Below are 26054 nucleotides of genomic sequence, written 5' to 3' on the forward strand. Positions count from 1 at the left end.
CAGCCTTTTGGCCCTCGATGTTGTGCCAACCCATATTTTCCTTAAAGAAAGTACTAAACCATCCCTACTCTGTAACCCTCTATTTTTATTCCATCTCTATGCCTGTCTCAGAGTTTCTTCAATGCCCCTAATGTCCCAGCCGCCATCCCAGACACTCAAACCTCTTTGGGTGGGTACCCCTGATTTCTCCCCTAAACTTCCCTCCCTTCACTTTGTACACATATCCTCTGCTGTTTGCTATTCCTGCCCTGGGAAAAAGGTGCTGGCTGTCTATCCAATCTATGCCTCTCAGAATCTTGTAGAATGTTCAAAAAGCATTTGGATAGACACATGATAATATAACAAATACAGTGAGATGGGATGAGTTGGCTTTGTCACTATGGCCTGAAGGGTCTGGTCCTGTGGAACGACGTAGAACAGCCGTTCTTTTGGCTATGGGCCCCATTCTGAATTTCTCTCCTACCAACTACAATAAAAAGCATTTATGTTACACAAGGTGAAAAGAGAACAAGGTTTTTAGTTAAAACCTCCCATGGCTGATGTCGAGATGTTGGCTGGATCTACACATTGGAATGGCTCTCGAGAAATTTAAGAAAGCAAATCTTTTTGGACTGGTTTGGATGAACTGCTGGTGTAATCAACATTCTGAGGTTGGGTGACACTAAGCAGGGGAACAGTGTGCCATTTTAGACTGAGAACGGGCTTTTCATATTGTAGAATAGAGTAGTTGTGGAGTTGGTAGTTTGAATAAAATGGCAGCGCCCAGGATGAAGAGCTGGTTGATGCCGCTCGCCGATGGGATAACCCTCTTCGTGTCTCCTTATCCTTGCTTAGTAAGAGTCTTTATTAGTAAGATTTTATCTGTAAACTTGGGGAGGTTAATTATCTATAACGTTATTAGGCAGCTCTGTGGAGGGGGTGGAACCTGTAGATATAGCAACAGTTAAACGTGTGACTAAAAATAAAGTAAAATGCTTTACGGTTAATAGACAATAGGAGCTGGAGTAGGCCCTTCGGCCTGTCGAGCCAGCACCACCATTTTACAGATCATGGCTGATCACTACCATCAGTACCCCTTTCCAGCCTTATCCCCATAACCCTGTTCAGTGTAACATTTTTGTCTTTTAAACTGTTGATTCTTAATCCTGGTGTATTAGGCATTATAAGAATAAGTCTCAAGCAACCAGAAAATCCAGCATCTACTGATCTTCACAGGTACTTTTATCTATTTGAACTAATGTATTGGCCATCTATTTCAGAGGTACCCCTGGAGCAGAAAGTCGTCCCCACTGCAGTGTTTGGGGGCTTGAAGGATGACTGAGCCACGACGACAGCGCTCTCTCGGCATCTTCCATGGCACTTTGCCAGATGTTGTTTCAGGTACCAAGCTGAACTGACTGCTTTCACAGCGCACATTTCAGTTCCCCAAGCACCGTCTTCATTTCTGTTGGACTGTCTGCAAAGCTGGAATCTTGGATCTTTGAATAAAGATAAAATCTTAATACATACCACCCAAAAGCAAGTGTTTTCTGGTTAGGAGAGAATGCTAAAGGAACAACCCACATGAACTTCCTCCTCTATGTATTTTGTTCTGCAATGTCACCTAAACAAGAGTAATCCCAGTTTACGAGGGGGAAATAACTCGTCTCAGCACAGATGATCTACAAGAGGAACATACCTTAGGTCAAGCTCCGCTTCAGTGCTCTGATTTTTTTTAAAAACAGAATTCTGGCAAAAACATGAATTTTGTGTAAATTGTTTATTAAATTTCAAGATATTTTTCTCATGTTATTTCTTTCTAAGTAATACAGATTCCACCAAAATCCAGAGGTCAAATCTCAAGTGTGGTACCGCGTTACATCTTGAAACTGGCCCAAGTGTTTCAGGTCTAACTTTCAGTCTGGGCTTTATATGTGAATTATTCACTGCACATCTCCCATGAAATGCCCAAAGGGACTTGTTAGGAACATCTGTTTGGCCACAATACCTCCTCTTTGGCCGTTGTCTGTTAACAGTCTACTTTCCAAGAGAGCCATGGTAAAACAGACGCTGCCATCTAATCCGATGCGGACTTGTTCCATCGGTAAAATTGCCACAGAACTTTTTAGTAAAGCTCCTTCAAACTTTGGTGAGTTATCAATACATCCACAAATCCTGCTGCAAATCACCATTTATCCTCACTGCTGTCTCTCCCCTGGGTATTTATCCTGATAAATTGCAAGCAGTGAGTGCTGAATCCACAATGAAAATACAGTGGCAGTGAACAATGCAAATACTAAAAACAGGATACGTTCACTAATCTCAACAGAGATTAAACGTAGCATTCAGTAGTTAAAATGCTCCCACATTTGTTCAGGTTCCTCAATTCTACTTCTGTACACACACACACACGGGCAATTACTTTCACCAGTTGACAGGTCACCTTTGGGTAGTGAGAAAGGTAGGTGAGATTACAAAGCTTTCCGCTCTTGTTCAAGATACCAGACACTTTTACACAGCGACAGCAGTCCAAAATTGTAGGACATTTTTTTTCTCCCAAAATCATAATTACACAATGATGGAATGTTACAAGCAAAACTAGGATCCAAATTTTTGGTTGGAGATGTGAATAAGTTTCCACAGAACTATAAGCTAATTGTTCACTATGCAATTCATTCAGAGTCCAGTTCTCCAGTTGACCTTTTAAAGAAAATTGTGCCAAAATAGAAACTTTAAATTAAATAAAAGTGCATAATCAGTTCAGGAATTCATCATCCTCAAACACAAATTGTACAAACTCATCCCGATCACGCACCAGGCTTCGCGCTTTCTCGACCTGTTCTCTGAGCAAAAGTCAATGGACACCAACTCCACTAGTGGCTTTTCCACTAAACTTCCACCACACTGGAAGTAGCAGGGTTGACAAGGTTTTAGTGAAATGCCGTGCAACAAAAGAACTCGTTAGTTTTTCTTTGGGGGGGGGGGGGGGGGAAAGATACCAGTCGTATGTCCCAAACAAGTGACTTGCAAACACAACAACAATATTCAGTGATGTCGTGACCAGGTCAGCTCAGACTACTTACTTACACATGTTGGACTGAGAGTAACCGGCACGTTCTCACTCCATTCATAAACATTTCCACAGGCAAGAAAACAAGTTCAACCAAAATCTAAAATGATAATATTTAAAATTGTAGATTGGGTTTTTCCTGCACTTGGTCAAGCAGAACTGCTCAGAGCTCATCACATTAATTAAACCACAATCAGTTCAAACGAATATCGCGTCAATGCAAACCAGAGCTTTTTATGTTAAATGTGGAATCTGCCATCAGGTCCGAGATTTCCAGATACAACGCTGGTGTTGATGCCTGGAATCAGAACCAAGTCAATGCACTGCATAACACTGCCCACTCATTCAATCACCCTTCCTCCAAGATTTAAAGCCACTGAATGGTCAACATCCTGAAGCTGCCGTAAGAGAATTAGAAGAAATTAATGAGGATTTAACACGGTGGCCTCCACTTGAACTGGTTTCACTCGCTCAAATCCCCGAACACCAGAAATCCACCTGCACGTTTAATGCTAACCCAATACAAATTAAAGATCTCAAATTTTTGTCCACCTTCAGGAAACTCAATTGAGCCAAAGTAAAAGTTTGGACACAGCCTTGGTCAATTCAAGCACTGATGTGACGATAATGTGCACAGCCGAGCTGGGAATTCAACCAAGGGGGGGGGGGTCTACCCTGACATTCACCCTTACCTCGTGAGATAGTTCAGGTTCGAGAACATGTAGCTTATCAAGCTAGCAATTAAAGATACATTTCATTCTTCCAACAAAAGCAAGCAGGTAGGAATGGTTCCGTTGATTATTTGAATAATAAAATCTCAACAGCACTTTTGTTTTATACACCAAATACTGGAACAAGTTATGTACAGTAACTTGCAAACGCACCATTTTCAACACCCAACCATTCTTTCCAGTAAGCAGAACCTTAAATATTTCATCTATACAAACAGCTAAATCATTTAAATAGATCTAATATATATACAGACACGAATTCGGTCATCAGTAGTGATCATGAGAAATCAAGCTTCAACGAAAAAAATTATACATCTAAATTGTTTTTAAAAAAAACTTCTTGATCTTTCTAAAGTTCTTACCAAATCCTTAGTGCTTATAATTTTGAACCATATTGTCTAGTGCTCCCTCCACCGCTGTTTTGTGAATCCTTTGGGACAATCTCTACAGCTGCCACGATGTCAAATTTTTAACAACCCCCCCCCCCCCCCCAATCCATGTGATGCAAACAATTGTTTTGAATGGTGTCGGATGAATAGAAACCACATGCAGAAATGGGGATAGGACACTGCCTCCACAATTCAAGAGAAATAGTAGAAAAGGGTTTAGGATGGGGGGAGGGGAGGAAGAGAGGAAATTAGGATCGTAAAGTTTTGACTCATCCATATGCACAGAAATGGGGAGAGACCATCATTTGGATGACTTTTTGGGCGTGGCTAGCCTCTTGGTCTGCCACAGGTGACCTTGAATGGTGACTGCATCAACACTGGCAGACAAAGTCTTGCTGGGGATCTGGGTGAATTGCTTCCGGTCAGAATTGTACTTGTAGATCCCCTCGATCATGTTTTTTGTGATGATCTTGGGTCCAACTCCAGCCACACGATGCATCTCCTCCGATTCTGGGGGATAAGTGTACACGGCCCTGAACTGGCAACTGTTATCACGGAACAGGATCAAGTAGTGATTCGATTTGCTTTTGTCAATTTCCTGTCAAACAGAAAATGGGAGATGACAAATCATCATTTACCATAACTTTGGAGCAAGTTAAACATCAACATGGTTGATGGACAGCATGGTTAGCACAACGCAATTACAGTCGGGGTTCGAATCCACCATGGTCTGCACGGAGTTTGCATGCTCTCCCGGTGACCCACATGGATTGCTTCCCACCCTTCAAAAAGGTACAGGGGTTAAATTTAGACATACAGCACAGTAACAGGGCCTTTCAGCCCACGAGCCCATGCTGCCCAATTGACCTACAGCCCCTGGTATGTTTTGAAGGGTGGGAGGAAACTGGAACTCTTGGAGGCGACCCACGCAGACATACAAACTCCCTACAGACAGCACAGGATTTCGATCTCCAGCGCAGTCACAGCATCACGCTAAATATGCTGCTCTTTGTCAGTTAATTTGAGCAGCACAGACGCGTGGGCCAGAAGGACCATATGTCTCAATTTTAAGAAAACAATACATTTAAAATTTAATTTACTACAACTAAGTTCAATCTCTGTATTAAAATCAGACCAGAACCTTGCCCATTTGAAACAATGATAGGGAGATGTCTAAGTATTTCCCGAGCGTGGTTTGAAAAGTCATTCTTGAATCAACTTCCTCTGCCTTTAGATGGTGCACATTTCCAAACTGCAATCATTCAATGGGCTCTGACCCAATTCTTACCCATCACCACCCAGGGGTGCTAGCAAAATTCAATCCATCTTACCTCCAGAATCTTATTCTTTTGGGGTTCATTCACCTTCCCTGCCAGGCAGCAGCGAGTGATTGCATTCTGGATTATATACTTATTCGACTTGGCACTGGGTTCCTTATAGAGTTTTGGACCTGCATAGGGAAAGAATTTATTTGGGTGACATTATTTTCTGAGGCTAAGTGAATCAAAGTTTACAGTAGCCGACTCGGACATAAAAAAAACCCAACAAGGCGGAATGTACGTTCGTTTGATAAATGATTTCGCGGTCCATCTTGAGCAGAAATGATGGTATCTGTGTCCTAGAGGAGACAATGAAGAGAACGGTCCCAATGCTCTTCATCCACCTGCTAGCTTTTTGAAAAGACTCTAAATCCATCTCGTGTAATAGTCAACACCATGTAAAAGTGCTACGTTTGGCCCTGGCGGAGCTCCCGAAGCCTAGGCCCCAGACACCCGCCCACCGGAGCTGCCAACATCCTGATCGCAGACTTAACACCAAGTCCTGAGTCCTGGCTGGCCGTCACCCATCTGTGCTCCCGGCACCTCAATCGACTCAAGTGCTTACCGCGGTCAAAAGTAATATGATGTAATAGTCAACCCCTTAAATTTAAAAATTGGACCACTGAGGTTGACTATTATACGGTATTTACCAAATCCACTTGATTTGTTCAGGTAGGATATTCTATATCCCCAGGTTACTGCACCTCATTTCCAGGTGCTCCTGCCTGTAGGCACGCAGTAAATTTCACGGTAACCCACAACATTCCAAAGTGAACCACCACAGATTTTCTGGTCTGTACACGTCACTGGCCGATTCACAGAAGCCGCTCCCATCCATGGAAGCAAAGCCTTTAGAGGAGTCGCTCCCAATTTTGTGACCGAGAGCAGCAATGGTTCATGCGAATGAATCAAGCATAAAGGTGAAATCCCTCAAGGAATGGTCGATTACTCGCCTGTGTACTCTGGGATCGAGGCTGGCGAGGAGGCTGTTGATGCATTCTCCCAATCCTTCTCCCCATTATGGTTACCCAGTCGGTTGGGGGACGGGAGCCCTGAAGGGGATTCGGTCCTGTGGGGCAGAATCAAAATAAACTTCTGTTTATTAAAATGAAAGATGGGCATTACTCTGTCAACAGGAAAGAAACCAAGAGTTGATGAAAGTAAAACACAAAAGTTTTCAGAAACAGTGAATGAAATAAAAACAGAATACTGGAGAAACTCGGCAGGACAGCAGGTTAAGGTACATAACCAACATTTTGGGCTTGAGCCCCTTCATAAAGGTGCAAGCACAGCGTAGGCAGGTGCCCAACCAAATGGTGGAGAGGGAGGAGGGGAATCACAGTCCCACAGGCTGGGGGTAGTAGGTGGATAAGTGAGGGAGGGTGGACAGCTCTGAAGGGAGAGGGAAAGGGGTGGGAAGTTCCTGACACCATTCTGATCTTAATCACCGCAACAACCTCATTTAAAAGGGAGCAAATAGAGGCAGCAACTCCACTCGCTGCATCAAGTAATAATTTCTATTTCAGTGACGCACTGATGTCACTGATCAAAACGTCCAGTAAACCCCCTAGGCTGCTGCCAAATTATCACGCGAATGGACCTCCCACCATGTGTGGACTTGCCTGCCTGAAGATTCATTAGTTGTGAATTAAAGCAGCAAGTGTCCCAGACTGTACAATATCCTTAAAGCAGAGGTTCCTGACCTTTTTCTTTCCACTCACATCCCACCTATGCCATCAGTTGTCTGTGATTAGTAAGGGATTGCTTAAAGTGGGAGGGGAAGGTGGAGAACCACTGCTCTAAACCCAATTGTCACTGATATATTTGGCTTGAGAAATATGGTAATTGGCTCATTTCCTTTGGAGCTCTGAAACCAACCGTGCACATGACGATTCCATTAGGGACGATTAAAAATTTTATTTCCACCCACATCCCACCTTAAGCAATCCCACAGAGCACCAATGGCAGAGGGATTACTTAAAGTGGAAAGAGAAAGGTTGAGAACCACTGCCTTAAAGTGATTGACTGGGGCTGAGAGGGTGGAGCAGTCCCCCACATTGATCCTTTCACTGGACGGTGCTGAATAGCAGCAGAAAGTTGGTACCTTGGGCTTTTCTTGACCGACAGGCTGTTGGCTGAATCATTGACCATAGTGCAGAGCGAAAGCGTGGAGCGGGAATACACTTTATTGAGCCTGGATCCTGGAAGCAGAAACAGAAAGAGGCCCGTCACGTGATGATATCCGATAAAAAACTTCATCTTGGTAACCGCGAGCAGCAGCGCAGTCTCCGCTGCCACATTCACTCCTATCACTGCCCTTCACTCCTACCTTGGGAAACTGGATTAGACCTGCCTCAGTACTGCCACAGCGAGAGCAGCAGGAACATCTCAGTGCTAGGGTCCAGATGCTTAACTGCTTAGTTCAAAAGCAGAAAGCACTCGGAGGACCCTGGCCTCTTGCCCTGTCAAGGCCATCTGTAAATTGGAGGAGCAACTTTCCACCTGGGCTACTCTCCAATCGGATGGCATTAACATTGACTTCTCCAGTTTCTGCCAGCCCACTCCCCGTTCTCGCTCCCTTCCCCATCCCCCATCTCCTTTCCTCCAGCTCTCCTCCCCCTTCCCTCTCCATTCACAGAGCCAATCCCCTCCTTCTGTTTGCTGATGTGCCCTCTCTCCCTTCTCCAACTATCACCTCCTGCCTGTGGGACCGTGCTCCTCCCCCTGCTCCCCCCCCATTTTGTTTGGGCGCCTGCCTACATTTTGGTCATCCCTTGATGAAGGGCTCAAGCCCGGAATGTTGGTTCTGTAACTTTATCTTTGCTACATAAAGTCGATTGTTTGAACTGCTGAGTATTGAGTTTTTATTTTAACACAAAAACATTCAAATCACTGCAATGAATCCAGTTGTTACGTGAAATGAGGGTTTAACTTTGTCCGAGGTAACTTTGTTCAAGATTACCCTAAAGTACAGCAGAGAAACAGGCCACTCATCCCATCTAATCCATGCTGTTAGCTGTCTCCAGCCACTCTACTGAAATACAATTATCCGCGGGGGATATGTTCCAAGACCCCAGCAGATGCCTGAAACCGCGGATTGTTATGGAACCCTTCTGTATATATACAATGTTTTTTTCCTATACAAACTGTACACACCTATGATAAAGTTTAATTTATAAATTAAACACGATAAGAGATTAACAACAATAACTAACAATAAAATAGAACTATTAGAAAAGGGGTTACTTGAACACAAGCGCTGCGATACCACAACAGTCAGTCTGATAACTGAGGCAGTTACTAAGTGACTAACAGGCGGATATCGTATACAACATGGACATGCTGGCCAAAGGGATGATTCACATCCCAGGCCAGACGGCGCGAGATTTCATCACGCTACTCAGAACTGTATGCAATTTAAACCTTAGGAATTGTTTATTTCTGGAATTTTCCATTTAATATTTCCGGACTGCGGTTGACTACGGGTAACAGAAACCGTGGACAAGGGGGGACCACTGTGTTGTACTCTTTTTCCCTGTGACAGGAGCATGACGACGACCACCCAACAATACAACAGCTTCTTCCCCATCACCATCAGATTTCTGAATGGACAATGAACCACAGACAGGGCCTCACTTTCTCTTCTTTTTGCACTAATTTATTCATTGACAATAAATTCTGGTTGAAGAACAGTTTTTATCCTGTCAATTCAAGACTCATTGACCAACATCTCACAAGTAATGTTGCCTGTGCTCTGCATGAACTGATCTCTCTGCACCTCTGCCCTCTGTACTGCTTTTACCCGTGTGACTGGCTGGACTGCTTGCAAAACAAACTTTCTCACTGTATCTCGTATAATAAACTTTAACTTGACACACAATCTTGCTGCTCTTCAAGTAAGAGAAATTAATTCTAAGATCACACCACAGTAAACCCCCACCCCCGGCATTCAGCACCAATGGGGATTGGGAGATAACAGATAAGTGAATTTTCCGGTTGCTTGAGATTGCGTGTGGCAATTTTAAAATTCCATACTTTTTACCTATTTATTTTTGCTGATTGCTTGAGGTGGCCAGTTACTTGACTTCAGGATAATGAGGGTTAATTTATTAAATTAAATTTTAAATTTTAATTTAATATTTTTAAAATTTAAATAAAGACGTACGAGTCCGTGCCGCCCAATTACACCCAATTTACCTACAACCCCCGGTACAATTTGAACGGTGGGAGGAAACTGGAACCCCTGGAGAAATCCCACGCAGACACAGGGAGAGCGTACAAAATCCTTACAGACAGCGCGGGATTCGAACCACAATCGCTGCTGCTGTAACAGCATCACGCCAACTGCACAGCCCCTTTATGTCCCCTGACTTTCGTGCCATTTGGTCTGTTCTCTAGAAGCTGGAGCCCATCCTTCTCAACAGGTACATTATCCTCCAGTGAAAGTCATTTATCTTTTAAATTCACATTTGGCCCCACCAATCCCCTTAATTTAAAAAAAACTTAGACATACAGTGCAGCAACAGGCCATTTTTAGCCCACAAGCCCGTGTCCAATTAACCTACACCCCTGGTACGTTTCGAACGGTGGGAGCCCACAGGGAGAACGTGCAAACTCCCTACAGACAGCGCAGGATTCAAACCCCGGTCCTGATTGCTGGCGCTTTAACAGCGTTACGCTAACCGCCATGCCAACTGTGCTAATTCAGAATTTTCAGGTAGATTGAAATGAAGCTCCACTACCCAAAATAGTTAAACAAACACAGTTGGAATGTGTAAGAATGAATCATTTAATGCTTGATGTTGAAAGCCTCTCCACATCAATGCAATAAACCGTACTGACAAAATACTTTTTTTTTGCTTGGAACTTGAAAATAAATCACTTTGCTCCCCAATGAACCATCAATCATGGTTCCTTATTTGGAATTTTGCACTCTGAGCACATTTGACAGGGACGAGCTGCCCCACGGTCACAGTTGAAGGTCTCTGCCACTGGGGGGAGTGTTGAGCAGCACAGGTCGTCCAACGTCACACCGCAGAGCGGGCCCCCTGCAGTCCAGGTGATGGAGGGCTGGCCAATCAGGGTCACTGCTGCTGCACACAGGAAGATCCCACAAATAGGGATGCAGGCAAGGATCAAAAGATTCAATTTATTGTTGTGCCAATATGACATGAAATTGCCTTCATCCTGCCGTGAGGTGGACAAATTCGCCATCGACAGAAATTGCCTGAAGCACCTCTTACAGTCGGATTGAGAAGAAAAAGAAAGTCGCACCCCCCGGAATCACCGAGTGTCCGTGAATTCGCCTCCGCAGCCTCACAGAGTCCAGTCCAAACCATTGGCAGCCCGAGTTCCAGATCCGAACCTCCGACACGATCAATATCCCTTCAGCGCCCTCGGCACCCTCCCACATCCTGGTTTCAATACCTGGTACCCCTCCGCAGCCTGGTGTGAATCCTTGACCACAGTCTCCCAACAGTCAGCAGCTGTGTTTGAGTCCCTCGACCGCAGTCGCCAGCAGCCCGCATGAGTTCCTCACCTTGGATCACCACCAGCCCGCCACCTGTATGTTCTTCTGCCGCTGTGGTCACTGTCCCATGGGTGGCCTCCTCTGCTTCTCCTTCTCAGATGCGGGTGGGGGAGGGAGGAGGAGGGTGTTCTCCCATTTTCTGGTGCCCTGGGCCCTCTATTTCCCTGGAGTTTACAACCCCTTGTGGCCGCTGCCAAACTCGGGCACCACCATCTTAGGCGCAGGTCTCTCAGTTGCAGGATTTTAATTAAAACCATAATCGGATCCTTTAACAGGCTGTTTAAAGCCCGTGGGGAGCTGACGGCGGACAGTCTGGGAAGCTGCACCCCCCTTGAGCCCTGTGTCTCCAGTCCCTGCTCTCCGCAGGTCTGCACCAGCAGCAACGCTGCCATCATCTATTATAGAATTATGGATGGGACCTGGAAATACTCAGCAGGTCAGGCAGCATCTGTGGAGAGGGGAGCAAGCATTCATCTTTCAAGCTGAGGGTCTGGGCAAAGATAGAACTCCAATGAGACATCACCGACCGGAAACACTTTCTCTGCGTGGTGAAGATCAAGTCATCGGGGATGTTTAAAGCTGAGGTTGATAGGTTCTTGATTAGGGAGGGGGCAGAATCAAAGGTTACAGGGAGAGGTCAGGAAAATGGGGTCGAGAAGGAGAAACACATCAGCCATGATTCAAATAGCAGAGCAGATTCAATGGGCCAAGTGATCTAATTCTGTTCCTGCATCTTGTATCAGATCCACTGCTTTTTTAGAATTTGGACTCTGTGTCTTTGTTTTCAGGTCTAACGACAGGCGCATATACCCCGTGTCCCTGTTTTCTGGGACTGGTTTCATTCCTAACCACCAGCTGGTTGGTTCAGTAGTTTACCCATGGACCCAGTCCAGAGTAGGTATTATGAAAGGTTAAAATGGCCAGAGTCCAAAGGATTAGTTAAAACCCATGATACCGTTAAATAGCAAGGAAATGTCAATAGTCAAGCCAAAACGCCCATCTGCCCACATTAGAACAATATCCTTCTATGTTTTACCTATTTAAGTACTAAATCCAAGCATGTCTGATTCCATCACCTCTGGCAGAGAGTTCCAGATTTCAACCACTGTGTGTAAAGTAAAATTATCCCTCAAATCTCTTTTGAAATTCTTCCTCACCTCAAACCTGTGCCCTCTTGTTTCTGGGACCCCCTACCATAGGGAATAAATTCTGACCATCTACTCGACGTACCCCCATTCACTCTCCTCAACTCTGCAGAAAACAAGCTCAGCCTCTCCATCCCAAGTAACGTGCTGGTGAATCTCCTCTGCCCTCTCTCCAGCACGACCATACCAGTGTGGTGACCGGATCTGTTTGCCCAGAGCAGCGGGGGAAAAGTCGACTGCTTGTCGAAACTCTTCAACAGGACCTTTCTCTAACGTATCAGGCAGAGTTACCATTTAACGACTCATCCAACAACTCGGGCAGGTCTCTGCCACAGGCAAGAACATCTGGAAGCTCAGGCAGTGGTGTCACTTGGGCTGGTGTCACTCAGTGTGGTATCTTTCTATCCCCCTCCCTCACACTCTCTCTCCCCGTCCCTCTTTTCTTTCCCCCGTGCTCTCTCTCCCTCCCTCTCCCCCCCCCCCCCCTCTCCTTCCCTCCACCCTCTCCTCTGACCTCCAACGACCAGAAGCCACCCGGAGCATTTCACCCACCTAGCAGACCTTTAACAGGACTGCGACTCAGTATGGAATCGTCCCGGAAGACGGAGGATTTGGGACGAGGCTTCCTCCCTCTGTTTGCTGGGGACTTTGCTCTCAGAACCTTGTCCAGGTCGTCCATTACTTTGAGCTGCTGCCGGCGGAGATATTCCTGTTTGATGAAGTTCTTCTCTGGTTTCTCTTCCTCCGTTTGTTGCCTTAAATTAAACAACACAAGAAATAAATCCCAGCCCAGAATTTTTCCAGCTACTTAACATCCTCTCCACTAGAAGAACGTTTGGTTTGTAAATCCTCAGACTGAGGGCCATTAAACTGTCTATTTTATCCACAGCAGTGGAGACCTGGTAGGACTTTTATGCAGGTTGGGGTAACGTTCAGTAACAACACACGGAAATGCTGGAGGAGCTCAGCCGGTCTTTTCAGCATCCATAAAAAGCAAAGATATATTACCGACGCTTCTTCAAGCAATAAGCAGAATGCGCCAGAAGCAGGAAATCTCCAAGTTCAGACAGGAAAGGCAACGGGGGATGAAATGGGGCGGGGGGGGGGGGAATGGTAGTTTAATGAAAGCCTGAGGTCGATGTTAATGCCATTCAATTGGAGGGAGCCCAGACGGAAGATGAGGTGTTGTTCCTCCAATTTGTGGATAGTCTCAGTCTAGCAGTGCATGAGACCGTGGACAGACATGTTGGCAAGGGAATGGGACGGGGAATTGGAAAGGGACGGGGAATTGGAATGGGTGGCCACTGGACGATCCTTCCTATTGCAGTGGACAGAGCCGAGGTGCTCGACGAAGCGATCTCCCAGTCTGCGCCCGGTCTCTCAGATGTAGAGACCACGACAGGAGCACTGGATACAAAGTTCAGTCCCAAGATCTGCCGGTATGGGTTGGCAAAACCTCTCCTACCGGTCACCCTCCTCCTCCCAAGTTATCTATCCCCGGGCAACCTGTCTCATTCGCCAACACCCTTTGCACCAGTGGCCGACGTTTCAGACCTGAACCCCTTGATGAAGGTCTCCAACCCAAAATGTTCTTTCTATCCCACTGTCACTGCTCGAGTTCCATCAGCAGGGTGCAATCTGCTCCGGAATCTGTGGTCTCTCCTGGATTCCACAACCGCAAACCCCCCCACCTTTAAAAATTGCGCTGCTCGACACAACTTCAGGAGGTTGCCTTGTGATACATGTCAGGCCACTGAGGTCCCCCAGCAGGCTGTTTCCAACACAGGAGTGGAACACATTGGAATCACTCACCTGCTCTGTTCCTTCTCCTTCTCCGCATCCAACCACAGTCGACGCTTCCTAAACTCTTCCGTCCTTTTCTGCTGCTTCTCCATCAGGGTAGCTCGCTTTAAGGCCATTTCCTCTTCCGCCTTGGCCTCATCCTGTTCAGTTAGTAAAGAAGTGAAAGATGTTATAGAACTCCTTCGACAGAAGTTGTTTGCACAACACTGATACAGCGTCAGCGACCTGGGTTGAAATCCAGGTTCTCCCCGTGTCTGCGTGGGTTTCCTCCGGCTGCTCCGGTTTCCTCCCACCCTCCAAAGCGTACGAGGATGGACATGGGTGTCACAGGCAGAATGGACTGTGACTGACCTATACTCAATAAATTAAAATTAAATCCCCGACTTGTGACCGAAAAAAATACTGCATAAATTAAAAAAATAAAAATTTATGTAAATATAAAAATTATACTTTTGGAGTGAAAGTGGGGGCCTTATCTATGGAAAATAGGGGTGGCCAATGTCTCACGAGTGTTGGCCTTGGTGGCTGCCATGTTGTATTTAATGAACGATAGAACGAATTCCATTAATTTCCGACTTGCGCCTATTTTGAGATCTGACCGGTCGGTCACAACGGAATTTGGACATGTGTCGGAGACCACCTGCACGTGGCCTTTAGCCTGAATTGATATCCAGCTGTTTGTTCAGGTACAAGACCGTCTGTGAGACCAATTAAAATGACATTGTCACAAGCGTTTTAAAAACAGAGAGTGCGGAGAAGCATCAGCAGATCAGGCAGGATCTGCAGAGAGAGAAATGGACTCTGTGTTTCCAGTCAAAGACCTTGATTCGTAAAATTGGATGGTTCAAATGAAAATGTCATCAACTCTTCTTTCTCTCTCCACAGACGCTGCCTGACCTTCTGAGCATTTCCAGCATTAGATTTCATTTCAGATTTCAGGACCTGCAGGGTTTTTTTAACCTTTTAAAACCAATTTTCTTTTAAAATATACTACTTGATCACTAAATAAATCAATCATACAGTTATATCTGTATTGGAGTTAATTCGTCAAGCAAATCCTCGGTTGTCCCATTCCAAGTATGAGAAGTATTGCAATAACTAAAGATTCTTGGTTCCCAACCAGAGCAATTGTGGCTCCAATAATCAGTATTCCAAAATAAAATCTTCATTATTTACTGCTGCTTTCAATTAACCAAACACACAATCCATTTGTTCTGGCTGACAAATTGTCTACCAATTAAATCACGTAGAACAGAACCCCCACTGGTAAAATGATTACCCTTTGTGTACTTGCTATTTTAATTCGACTTTGTTTGCTTAGTAAAGGAGTGGACCCACATTTATATTGGAGGAACAATTCCTCATATGGGCATCCTCAAACCCTTCTTTCCTCTCTATCTCTCTTCCCTTTCCCCTCTATCTCCTTTCACAGAGCCAGTCAATTCTCACCTTTCCTCTTATCCTATCCATTTAACACCTTCTGTCTTGACTCCTCCCCCTGCCCCTTTCTCTCCCCAGTCTTTAATTCAGACACCTGCCTGCCTTCTTGCTCATACCTTGAAAACGTCGGTGATATATCTTTACCTCCTATGGACATTGCGAGACCGACTGGTTCCTCCAGCATTTCTTGAGTGTTTTTACTGAAATCACACTTTTGCATTTCACTCATATTTAAATGCAGAGAGATTGGGGTGGGGGGGAGGAGGGGACGGTGAGTTGATCTTTTGAGCCAACAAGTTGTATTGATTGGGAATATGAAACCTAACTAAAACAAGGTCCAAAGAAAACTTTCCAAAGGACGTGAATTGTTAATAATAGAGGAGTGAGCCAGAGAGAGACGATGAACAGAGTGAACAGCCCCCTCAACTCTGGTCCAGAGGATGTCTCTTTCGAACAGGGATACAGTGAAGTTTCATCAGCCAGAGACTGGTGAATCTGTTGCCACAGACAGCCATGAAGGCCAAGTCACCAGGTCGATTTAAAGCGGAGATTGATGGGTTCTTGATTATCAAGGATGTCGAAGGTCAAAAGCCATAATTCGAATGGTGAAGGAGAATCGACAGGCCAATTAGTCTAATTCTATTCCTACATCTTATAGTCAATGGGTCAACAAGGCCCAATGATTCCAGAACACACTGGTATTCTTTTTGTACAGACTAAACTGTGTCCTGTGGGGTTTCAAAGGGGAGCGGGGTTTTGATTGACATATGTTCGGGTTTTGGAGAGGTTAGAATGAGATCACACACAACCAGAGAACCACAGAAAACAGGCCCTTCGGCCCTTCTAGTCTGTGCCAAACTATTATACTGCCTAGTCGCACTGACCTGCCCCCAGTCCATCGCCCTCCCATCCAAATTTTTCTAGTGTTAAAATTGAGCCTGCATTCATCACTTCAGCTGGCAGCTTGTTCCATGCTCCCATCACTCTCTGTGTGAAGAAGTTCTCCCCAAACATTTCCCTTTTCACCCTTAACCCATGTCCTCTGGTTTGTATCTCACCCACCCTCAGTGGAAAAAGCCAACCTACATTTACTCCTGTCTATCCACCTCATAATTTTAAATACCTCGATCAAATCTCCCCTCATTCTTCTACGCTCCAGGGAATAAATAAAGTCCTAACCTGTTTAACCTTTCCCTGTAACTCAGTTCCTTAAATCTGGGCAACAGCCTAGTAAATTGTCTCTGTCCTTTTTCTGTATTGATAGTTTTAGTTCGGTGACCAAAACTGTGCACAATTCTCCAAATTTGGCCTCTCCAATGTCTTGTACAACTTTACCATAATATCCCACCTTTAGTTAGCAGAGCAGGCTCAAGTGTTAAATGGCCCATTCCTACTCTTAACTTGTTTGTTCATATGTGAACAGGCACTATGTGAATGCAGGGCTTTTTGTGACACAGAATAGATTACATCCAAGGATCACAACAGGAGTCTGGGTTCTACAAGATCCATTTCCCACCTGATACCCGAGGAGCCTTAGAAACTTGTACCACATATAAGATGTCTATTGATCAGCTCGCAAAACAACTTCCATTGATGCATTTCTGTACATGTGACAGTAAACCTGAACCTCCCTCATTAATGGCAGCACCGAATATACTCAATAAATGAGACATAGATTCCTGGGGGGACTGATTCCACGATTGCAACACTCTGAAGAAGTTGCTGACCTGACACGTTCCACTCCATCCTCTCACTGCCAGCTCCGACAGAACTACCTTTCAAATGATTGCGGACTTCAGGAAGGACAGACCAGGGGAACACGAACCAGTCCTCCTTGAGGGGTCAGCAGTAAAGAATTTCAAATTCCTGGGTGTCAACATCTCTGAAGGTGTCCTGGGGCTTCCAGATGGATGCAGTCATGAAGGTGTGCTTTGTAAGGCGTTTGAGGAGATTTGGGATGTCACCAAAGACCCTTGCAAACTTCTACAGGTGTACATGGAGAGCATTCTGGCTGGTTGCATCACTGTCTGGTACAGAGGACAGGAAAAAAAACCACAGGGAGCTGTGAACTCAGCCAGGGCCATCACGGGCACCAGTCTCCACTCCGTCGAGGATGTCCACAAGAGACAGTGTCTCAAGAAAGCAGCCTCTATCCTCAAGGACCCCCACCACCCAGGCCATGCCCTCGTCACTCTGCTACCATCGTGACAGAGATACAGGAGCCTGAAGATGAGCACTAAGTGGCCCGTCCCTGCTGCCATCAGATTCCTGAATGATCAATGATCCACTTTCTCTCTTCTTTTGCACTAACTTATTTATTTTTTAAAAAATGCACCTGTAATGCTGCCCCAGAACAACGAATTTCATGACGCGCGTTTGAAAGAATAGATTCTGAACTCCAACACACGGATGTCAGCTGATGCCCCCATGCTCATTGCAAGAAATGATCAGTCATGCAAATTTAGGAAGACCCACTGTGTATTCTTAATGACAGTTGCAAATGCAGCAATAATAATTCTGGCAGCAAGCAATGTCACTTACTAAAACCGCACCCCATCACCAATTCTGCTTTAACTGCTTCTGGCAGAACTCATCACATTAACATCATATTATAATCTAGGCCATTAATTTAATTTTCCCATCAAAAGCTTTTTTGTTGGGCAGCTGTGAATTTGAGAGGCAGGGTTTTGTGGCGATCACAAGCAAATAGACATCACAATTGATACTTCACAGAAGAGCCGACAGCTCTTCACCACCCGAGACCTCGACGTTACCATTTTAATTTGGGCAACATTAAGTGAAACGCGAAAGTCGGAGGCTGCCGTGATTGTAGTCATAACACAGCAATGCTGGAGGAACTCAGCCCGTCTCGCAACGTCCAATAGCAGGTAAAGATGTATTACCCATATTTCGGGCCTGAGCCCTTCCTCAAGGGATGAGTTTATAAATCCAGCGTCTGAATTAAAAGGCTGGGGAGAGAAAGGGGGAGGAATGGGAGGGTTCCAGACCAACGGACAGAAGGCATCGAATCCAATACTGTCTGCAAGAAGCTTGTACGTTCTCCCCGTGGATTTTGTCAGGGTTCTTCCACCTTTCAAAATGTTCCGGGTTTTATATTAATTAGCATATTCGGGCAGAATGGGCCCGTGAGCCAGAAGGATCTGTTACCGTGCAAAATGATTAATAAAATGTTATCACACAAGACATTAGTGAGGCCACATTTGGAGTACTGTGTGCAGTTTTGGTCACTGAACTACAGATATCAATAAGATAGAAAGCGCAGAGAAGATTTACTTGGATGTTGCCTGAACTTCAGGAACTGAGTTACAGGGAAAGGTTAAACAGGTTAGGACTTTATTCCCTGGAGCGTAGAAAAATGAAAGGTAAATGTTCCCTCATTGTCACGTTACACTACATTTTGAATGTAACCTACATTAAATTCTTTGACTTTTGTCTACCCTATGGCACAGAGAGTCACCACTTTGTCCAGCACTCCTCTTAGAAACATGGTGTTTCCAGGGGTCTCCCCTCCAAGTACTGGCCAGGCCTGAGCTGCTTAGCTTCTGAGATCAGATAATCCCAGGCATATTCAGGCTATTAGGCTTCAAGGGAGATTTGACAGAGGGATACAAAATTATGAGGGAGACAGACAGAGTAAATGTAGGTCAGCTTTTTCAACTGAGGGTAGGTGAGATACAAACCGGGGTTAAGGGTGAAAAGGGAAACGTTTAGGGGAAACTTCTTCACACAAAGAATGGTGGAGGTGTGGAACGAGCTGCCAACTGAAGTGGTGAATGTGGGCTCAATTTTAACATTTATGAAAAATTTGGACAGGTACATGGATCGGAGGGGTATGGAGGGTGCAGGTCAATGGAACAAGGCAGAAAAAGTTTGGCACAGACTAGAAGGGCAGAATAGCCTGTTTATGTGCTGTAATGTTTGATGTTTCTAACACTTGAAAATGGGGCCTACTTCTTACCCAGGATGCACCACACCACTTGGGTACAGATATGCTCCTAATTTATTAAAAGCCTCCCAGCCCCCAGCTATTGTTGTGTAGAGATATCCAACCTCCCACAGAAATTTAACAGAGCAGAATGCAATGCTACAAGGAACTCCAAGTGAATTTCAAAATGAATCTGAAAGATTATGAAACTCTTTCTTACATCTTTGCATCCTACGAGCCTGTATTTTTTTGGAATCCAATCTATTTAGGAAATCTTTGAAACAGCAAGTTAGAATCAAGTTTCAAAGGTATCCTAACTTCTAATGTTTTAACCCAACAAAAAATACAGCTCAACCTTTTGAAAATACTTTGCCGTAACTTTGTTTACCCATATCCCTGAAGATGTTCATCACCCTCGCACTCAATGTCACCAAAACCAGGAAGGGAAAGCCAGAGGTGAACAATCCAGTGATCATCGGGGGATCAGAGGTGGAGAGGGCGAGCACATTAGATCTTGGGAGTCACTATCTTGGCAGATCTTTCCTGGACCCAACACACTAATGACATCATGAAGCACCTTTACTTCCTCTGGAGTTTGTGGTGCTTCAGTATGACGTCAGAAACCCTGGAAAATTTCTAAAGATGTAAACTGGAAAGTGTGTTTACCAAATGCATCACGATCTGGTATGGGGACACCAATACCCCTGAGTGTAAAGCCCTGCAAAAGGTAGTGGACACGGCCCAGGACATCATGGGCAAAACCCTCCCCACCATCGAGAGCATCTACAGGAACGCTGCCATCGGAGAGCAGCAGCAATCATCAAGGATCCACACCACCCAGCACACGCTCTGTTCTCGCTGCTGCAATCAGAAAAGAGGTATCGGTGCCACAAAACTTGCCCCACCAGGTTCAGGAACAGCTGTTACCCCTCCACTGTCAGACTCCTCAACAACAAATTCAATCGGGCTCATTTAAGGACCCCGACTTTTCTCTCTGTATTGCACAGTTTGTTTACATTTCTTTATCTGTTTACATGTGAACGTTGAGAACAGTTTTTTTTGCACTACCAATAAGTGGTAATTCTGCCTCACCCATAGGAAAATGAACCTCAGGGATGTATGTGCAGTCATGTGTTTACTCTGGCAATAAATCTGAAATCTGTAACCATTACTGGATTCTCGGATCAATCCAAAATGGGATTGGATTGTGCACTCAGTTTACATTGGTCTTTATCATGATCAAGAATTCTTATCCCATACACCCTCTCCTCTTCTCGTTTTGGACACAGGTTTGTTGATGTTTTTATCATTGTGCAGGTGTTTATTTCCTTAAGGACATCCTGCTGCCTTTCTGCACCCACTACCTCTTGCATATTCATAATGTTAAGCATTCCACCAGTGATCAGTCTTAATCCACCCAAGGTTCAAAGCCTCGCTAAACTAATTCTTGTCACTTTAAGGTGACCCTCATTGATTCTTTGGGTCACCTTCCTCAACATTTCTTGTCCAGAAAGATAGTGGATGCAAGAAATTGGAGCAAATATGGATCTGCTGGAGGAACTCGATAGGTTGAGCTACATCCGTGGGTGAAAAAGAATCTTGATGAGGGGCCTCGACTGAGTTCCTCCAGCAGAGTCATCTCATCAGAGAGTTGAAATACAGGGATGTATTTCTGGTTGGCATCCAGTGGTGAGCGGGGTGCCGCAGGGACGGTGCTGGGCCCGCAACTGTTCACAATATACATTAACAATCTGGAAGAGCGGACAGTGTAGGGCAGTGGTTCTCAACCTTTATCTTTCCACTCACATACCACTTTAAGTAATCCCTAGATGGATGCTCTGAGATTAGTAAGGGATTGTTTAAGATGGTCTGTGGGTGGAAAGAAAAAAGGATTGAAAACCACAGTTTTAATCATCCCTAATTGACTCATTATGTGCACGGTTTCAGAACTCCAAAGGAAATGGGCCAGTGACCATTTTCCTAAAGCAAAATAGTTCAGTAATAATTGGGTCGAGAGGAATGATCCTCAACCTTCCCTTCCCACCCATATCCCACCTTAAGCAACCTCTGACTAACCTCAGAGCACCGATGGCATAGGGATTACTGAAAGTGGGATGTGAGTGGAAAGAAAAAGGTTGAGAACCACTGATTATAGTCTATCAAAATTTGCTGATGACACCAAATTGTGCAGGGAGACTGTAGAGACATATAGGTAAAGAGAATGGATAAGGATCTGGCAGGTGGAGGACAATGTTGGTAAATGTGAGGTTATCCATTTTGGAAGGTAAAATGGAAGATCAGATTATGTTTTAAATGGCAAGCGATTGAAGCATGCTGCCAGGCAGAAGGACCTGGGAGTGCTGTGCATGAATCGCATAAAGTTGGTTGGCAAGTGCAGCAGGTTATCAAGAAGGCAAATGGAATGTTGTCCTTCATTGCTAGAGGGATTGAATTTAGGAGGAGGGAGGTTATGCCGCAACTGTACAAGGTATTGGTGAGGCCACATCCGGAAAACTGGGTGCAGTTCTGGTCTCCTTACTTGAAGAAAGATGTACTGGGTTTGGAGGTGGTGCAGAGAGGTTCACCAAGTTGATTCCAGAGATGTGGGGGTTAGTCTATAAGGAGAGATTGAGTTGTCTAGGGCTGTACTCATTGGAATTTAGAAGAATGAGAGGGGATCTTATAGAAACATATAAAATTATGCAAGGCATAGATAAGATAGAGGTAGGAAAGTTGTTTCCAGTGGTGGAGGAGACCAGAACTAGGGGGCATAGCCTCAAGAACCAGGGGAGTAGATTTAGGACGGATATGAGGAGTGGAGTGGAAGGTAACCCAAGGATAGAGATGAGAGTGAGAGGCAGAGAAAGGCTGGGGTGGTTCTTTGGGTAAGTAGAGGTGACCTCAGTAAATATATTTAAGACAAGGTTGGATAGATTTTTCCATAGTAGGAGAATTAAGGGATATGAGGAAAAGACAGGTTGGTGGAGATGAGCCCATCATTAGATCAGCCATGATCTCATTGAAGGGCAGAGCAGGCTCGACGGGCCGAGTGGCCGACTCCTGCTCCTATTTCCTATGTTCTTATCTCTCATCTTGAAGTCATTTGGTGGATTGTAGCTGAATCCATACAATACAATAACTTCAGATTGAATATTCTTTTCTCAACATCAGATACTCTCACCACACAGTGGACAGATAAACCAACAGCAACTCAAGATTCTAAATAAATTTTGAATTTTTAAAAATAATTTTGGTACTTTACACATTCCAAATGGAATTGGCCGAGTTGGGAGATTTGTGGAGATGACCAATGGCTTGGTTTGAGATCAGTTTTAGTTTTTAATGAGCTTCTGAAAGAAGCAAAGAGGACCCAATTCTAACACAAGCCACAAGGAGGTTCATGAATGCACTCAAATATAACCTCAATGATGTTCAAAACATTGCCAAGTCCCCACATTCCCCCATGGCCTGAGCAGACGGTAATGCAGGAAGGAACCATAGAAGACGGCCACCAACCTTGAAGAAGAAGCCAACAGATTTCTGGTCCACGTCCACGTGGTCGTTTGTTGAGTCTGCAAAGCCCTCTTGCTTGTCTTCACCATCTTCTGGGCCCTTCAAGGACGACAGTGGGATCTCGATTAAACTAGTCCTTTTAACAGAGGAGGGATATTCTTTCCTTGCTGCGTCAGGCAGACCATCCAGTTGCTCGCTTGTCCTCTGAGGCACAATTGGTCCCACCGGCCTGAGGTTGCCTTCGTTTTCAAGGTCAAAGGCAGGGCTGACAGGTTCTGCTGACGAGGGCTCATTTGGCTGGCTGCCAATCCTTGCCAGTGGGCCAACCGGCCTTGACTTTGGCCTGGCTTCAACATCCATCTCCCCCTCTTGATCTTCACCAAAGCAAATGGAAGACTTCGTCTGCACTGTCACCTGGCTTGGGGAGAACTTCCGGAGGTGGGGCAGGGAGTCCACATTTTGTGGAGGGGTGAGGACGCGCGTTAAAGGCGGTATCTTCAACTCCACGGGGCGCGAGTGCCTCGGGCTCTTGGGAGGGGTGGGATTCCCCTTCTTCTGGGCTGCCTGGGGAGAACGGGTGGCAGAAGGAGCAGGCTTGCGGGAGGGCGAGGGTGAAGGGGACGAGAACTCAGTGGACCTAGGAGGCTGGAAGTCGCGCGTTGGCCTCTGTGAGGATGACTTGGGAGCGGGAATCACCCACGCCTGGGCGTTCTTCTTCTCCATCAAGGAGTCCTGCTGTTGCTGCAACCTCTGCATGTCTACTTGCAGCGAGGACAAGGCAGAGTTGAGCCTCGCCACGGCATTGTTGTACTCCCCAACGTCGGCGTCTGCCTCGGCCTCCCTCGGAGACGCTGGCACATTGAGCTTCACGTGCTTCTCTGCCTGGCTCTTGCCAAGACTCTCCTCACGTTTTTCCGTCGTCATGTCACCTCTTCCCGCCAGTTCCGATGGGGTTGGGCTCTCACTTTCGTCATCATCCTCGATCTTTGACAACCGTTCTTCCAGGGACAACTTCCTCTTGTCTGCCTCAGTGCCTGAGCCGCTGTCTTCCGACTCCCTGCCCTCCTCTTTCTTTTTCAGCTGCAGAAAGGCACTCTTTCCCAACCTCTGCCGGTGCTTGGCGAAGATGGCTTCTATCCTTTTCTTCTGCGCCTCGATGGCTCTCCGCTTCTCTTCCAGACGGATGCCCAACTGCGTCATCTCCGAGGCCAGTGCCTGGTTCCTGCTGGGACTCTCATCAGATCTCTGAGCCCAGGAGGCCATCGCCTGATCGTTCAGATCCACGCTGTCGGGCGTAGTCTTCTGTGAGGCGGTTGACTTGGATTCTGCTGGGCTGATCTTCTTCATTTTCCTCTCAGCGAAGCTGGTCATCTTGACTCCAGAGCCTGAGGACGTCACGCTCTCCGCCTGCGAACTCAGGGAGCTGAGGCACGATGTGCATTCATCCTTGCTGGTGCCGTCCTTCTCCAGGGCGGGCCTGGACGAGTCCTCCACATCTGAATCCAGGCTGTTGTCTCGCAGAACCGAGTCGTCATCCCGTGAAAAATTCCTATCTTCGGACTGGACTTCTCCACTGTTTGCCTGGTCTTCACCTGGGGCAGTGATCCCAGAATCCTTTGCTGTGTTGGCAGGCTTGTAAGAAGGATTAAGGTCACACTGGGTTGAGTTCGCCTTGGGTTTCACAAATTCTTCTGTCACATTGGGCCTGTGCAAGAAAAAGCCATCTGGCGCTCCTTCAGGACGAAGCCTTGGTTCAAGTTTATCCGAGTTGTGGATGATCTTTAAGGCTTCCTCAATGGTGGGCAACTCCATGTAGTTATTATGATCATCGACCAGGCCATTTTCAACAGGCATCTGGTACCCCGGATGCTCTTTGGGCAACTGCGACCGTTTCCTGGGCGCCGTCAAGTGCCCATTGCCATTTCCCACGACCGCCTCCTTTCCCAAGTAACCACCAGTGTTATCGGCACAACCGTACGGCGCTCCCAGGAGACTGCTGTGTGGTTGGTAGACATTGGTAGACAGGTTGTCGGAGCTGACAGACCTCATCAGGCCAATGGGATTGCCCATGACCACGTCCACATCGCTGTCCAGCCCGAAGGGGATGCTGAAGGAGATGGCTTGCGATAGTGGTCTGCATAGGAGAGAGGGTGGAGCCCATTCAGGTTAACGATCGGTGGCTCATACAAAAGGAAAGGCAGGGTCGGCCGCAACAGGTAATCAAGAATTGGAAAGGCTGCCAGGTGGAGAAGGGAGAAGGATATTTGCTAAATCAAAAGGGTTTGATTGGTGAGCTCAGCCATGGTTTGTCATGGAAGGAGACTGTTTGGCCCATTCAGTCCACAGTGGCTCCCAGTAGAGCAATCCCATCAGTCCCATTCCCTGTACTTTCCCTCCTAGCTTTTCTCATTATTCTCAAATCTTTTCACACTATGCCTTCAACCAGTCAAATTTGGATCATAATGACTCCGTCAACAAAATTTTCCTTGCATCATGCTTTTCCATCTCTTGCCCCAAGTGTTAAATTATTTTCCCAACCCTTGAAGCATCTGATGGTTTCTTTCTGACCCCTCCATCATCCCTTCTCTGCTCTTGTCCATTTCCACAACACCCTCCCAACCTCTTGCTCTAAGAACTACCCCAGCCTTTCTCTGTTATCTCTCTCCATATAACAATTACAATACAGAAACTAGTCCGCACTGATTTAAGTGAACTCCTCTAGTCCCACCTATCTACTCCTCCAATCCCCTCACATCCATGCACTAATCCAACCTTCTCTTAAATGACAAAATTGACCCTGCTGCAACCACCTTTTCTGGAAGGTCATTCCACTCAGCCACCACTCTCTGAGTGAAGAGGTTTTCCCTCATGTTACATCTAAACTTTTGCCCCCTAACTCCTTGTTCCAATCTCACCTACCCTTTTCATTGGCCACGTAACTCCATTCAGTCCCAAGTGCTGAAAAAGCAACTCCAAATCAATCCCACCCCCTCCCCCCCAGCCCCAAAGTGGATCCTAGACGGTGGGATTTCTCCAATTCTTGCTCCCAGCGAGAACATTTACCCCCTCACCCCCTCAGCATTCCTGACTGCTTACAGCAAACTCTTGAGAGATTCGCCACTGAATTTAATCTCTTGCTCTTCTGAATGACAGCAATGAATTCAATTCTTGCAGTGAGTAATAACCTTA

The 26054-nt window shown here is 45.8% G+C and overlaps 2 protein-coding genes across 3 annotated transcripts in view; one reads left to right on the forward strand and one right to left on the reverse strand.

The window, feature by feature from the left end:
* xab2 (XPA binding protein 2) overlaps positions 1-1779 on the forward strand; it is a 58998-nt gene extending 57219 nt beyond the window's left edge. Inside the window, exon 19 of the mRNA XM_069927220.1 lies at positions 1260-1779. Within this exon, the coding sequence (XP_069783321.1) occupies positions 1260-1321 (62 nt within the window). The 3' untranslated portion in view covers positions 1322-1779. The remainder of the gene's footprint in view (positions 1-1259) is intronic.
* camsap3 (calmodulin regulated spectrin-associated protein family, member 3) overlaps positions 1745-26054 on the reverse strand; it is a 138787-nt gene continuing 114477 nt past the window's right edge. For both annotated transcript variants that reach the window (XM_069927219.1, XM_069927218.1), the window contains 7 exons: positions 22869-24999; positions 13976-14106; positions 12716-12918; positions 7593-7689; positions 6442-6557; positions 5501-5619; positions 1745-4767 (listed from right to left, as the gene is read on the reverse strand). In XM_069927219.1, coding sequence (XP_069783320.1) covers positions 4471-4767; positions 5501-5619; positions 6442-6557; positions 7593-7689; positions 12716-12918; positions 13976-14106; positions 22869-24999 — 3094 coding nt within the window. In that variant the 3' untranslated portion in view covers positions 1745-4470. The remainder of the gene's footprint in view (positions 4768-5500; positions 5620-6441; positions 6558-7592; positions 7690-12715; positions 12919-13975; positions 14107-22868; positions 25000-26054) is intronic.

Source organism: Narcine bancroftii, chromosome 3, assembly GCF_036971445.1.
Source record: "Narcine bancroftii isolate sNarBan1 chromosome 3, sNarBan1.hap1, whole genome shotgun sequence".
NCBI classification, from domain to species: Eukaryota; Metazoa; Chordata; class Chondrichthyes; order Torpediniformes; family Narcinidae; genus Narcine; species Narcine bancroftii.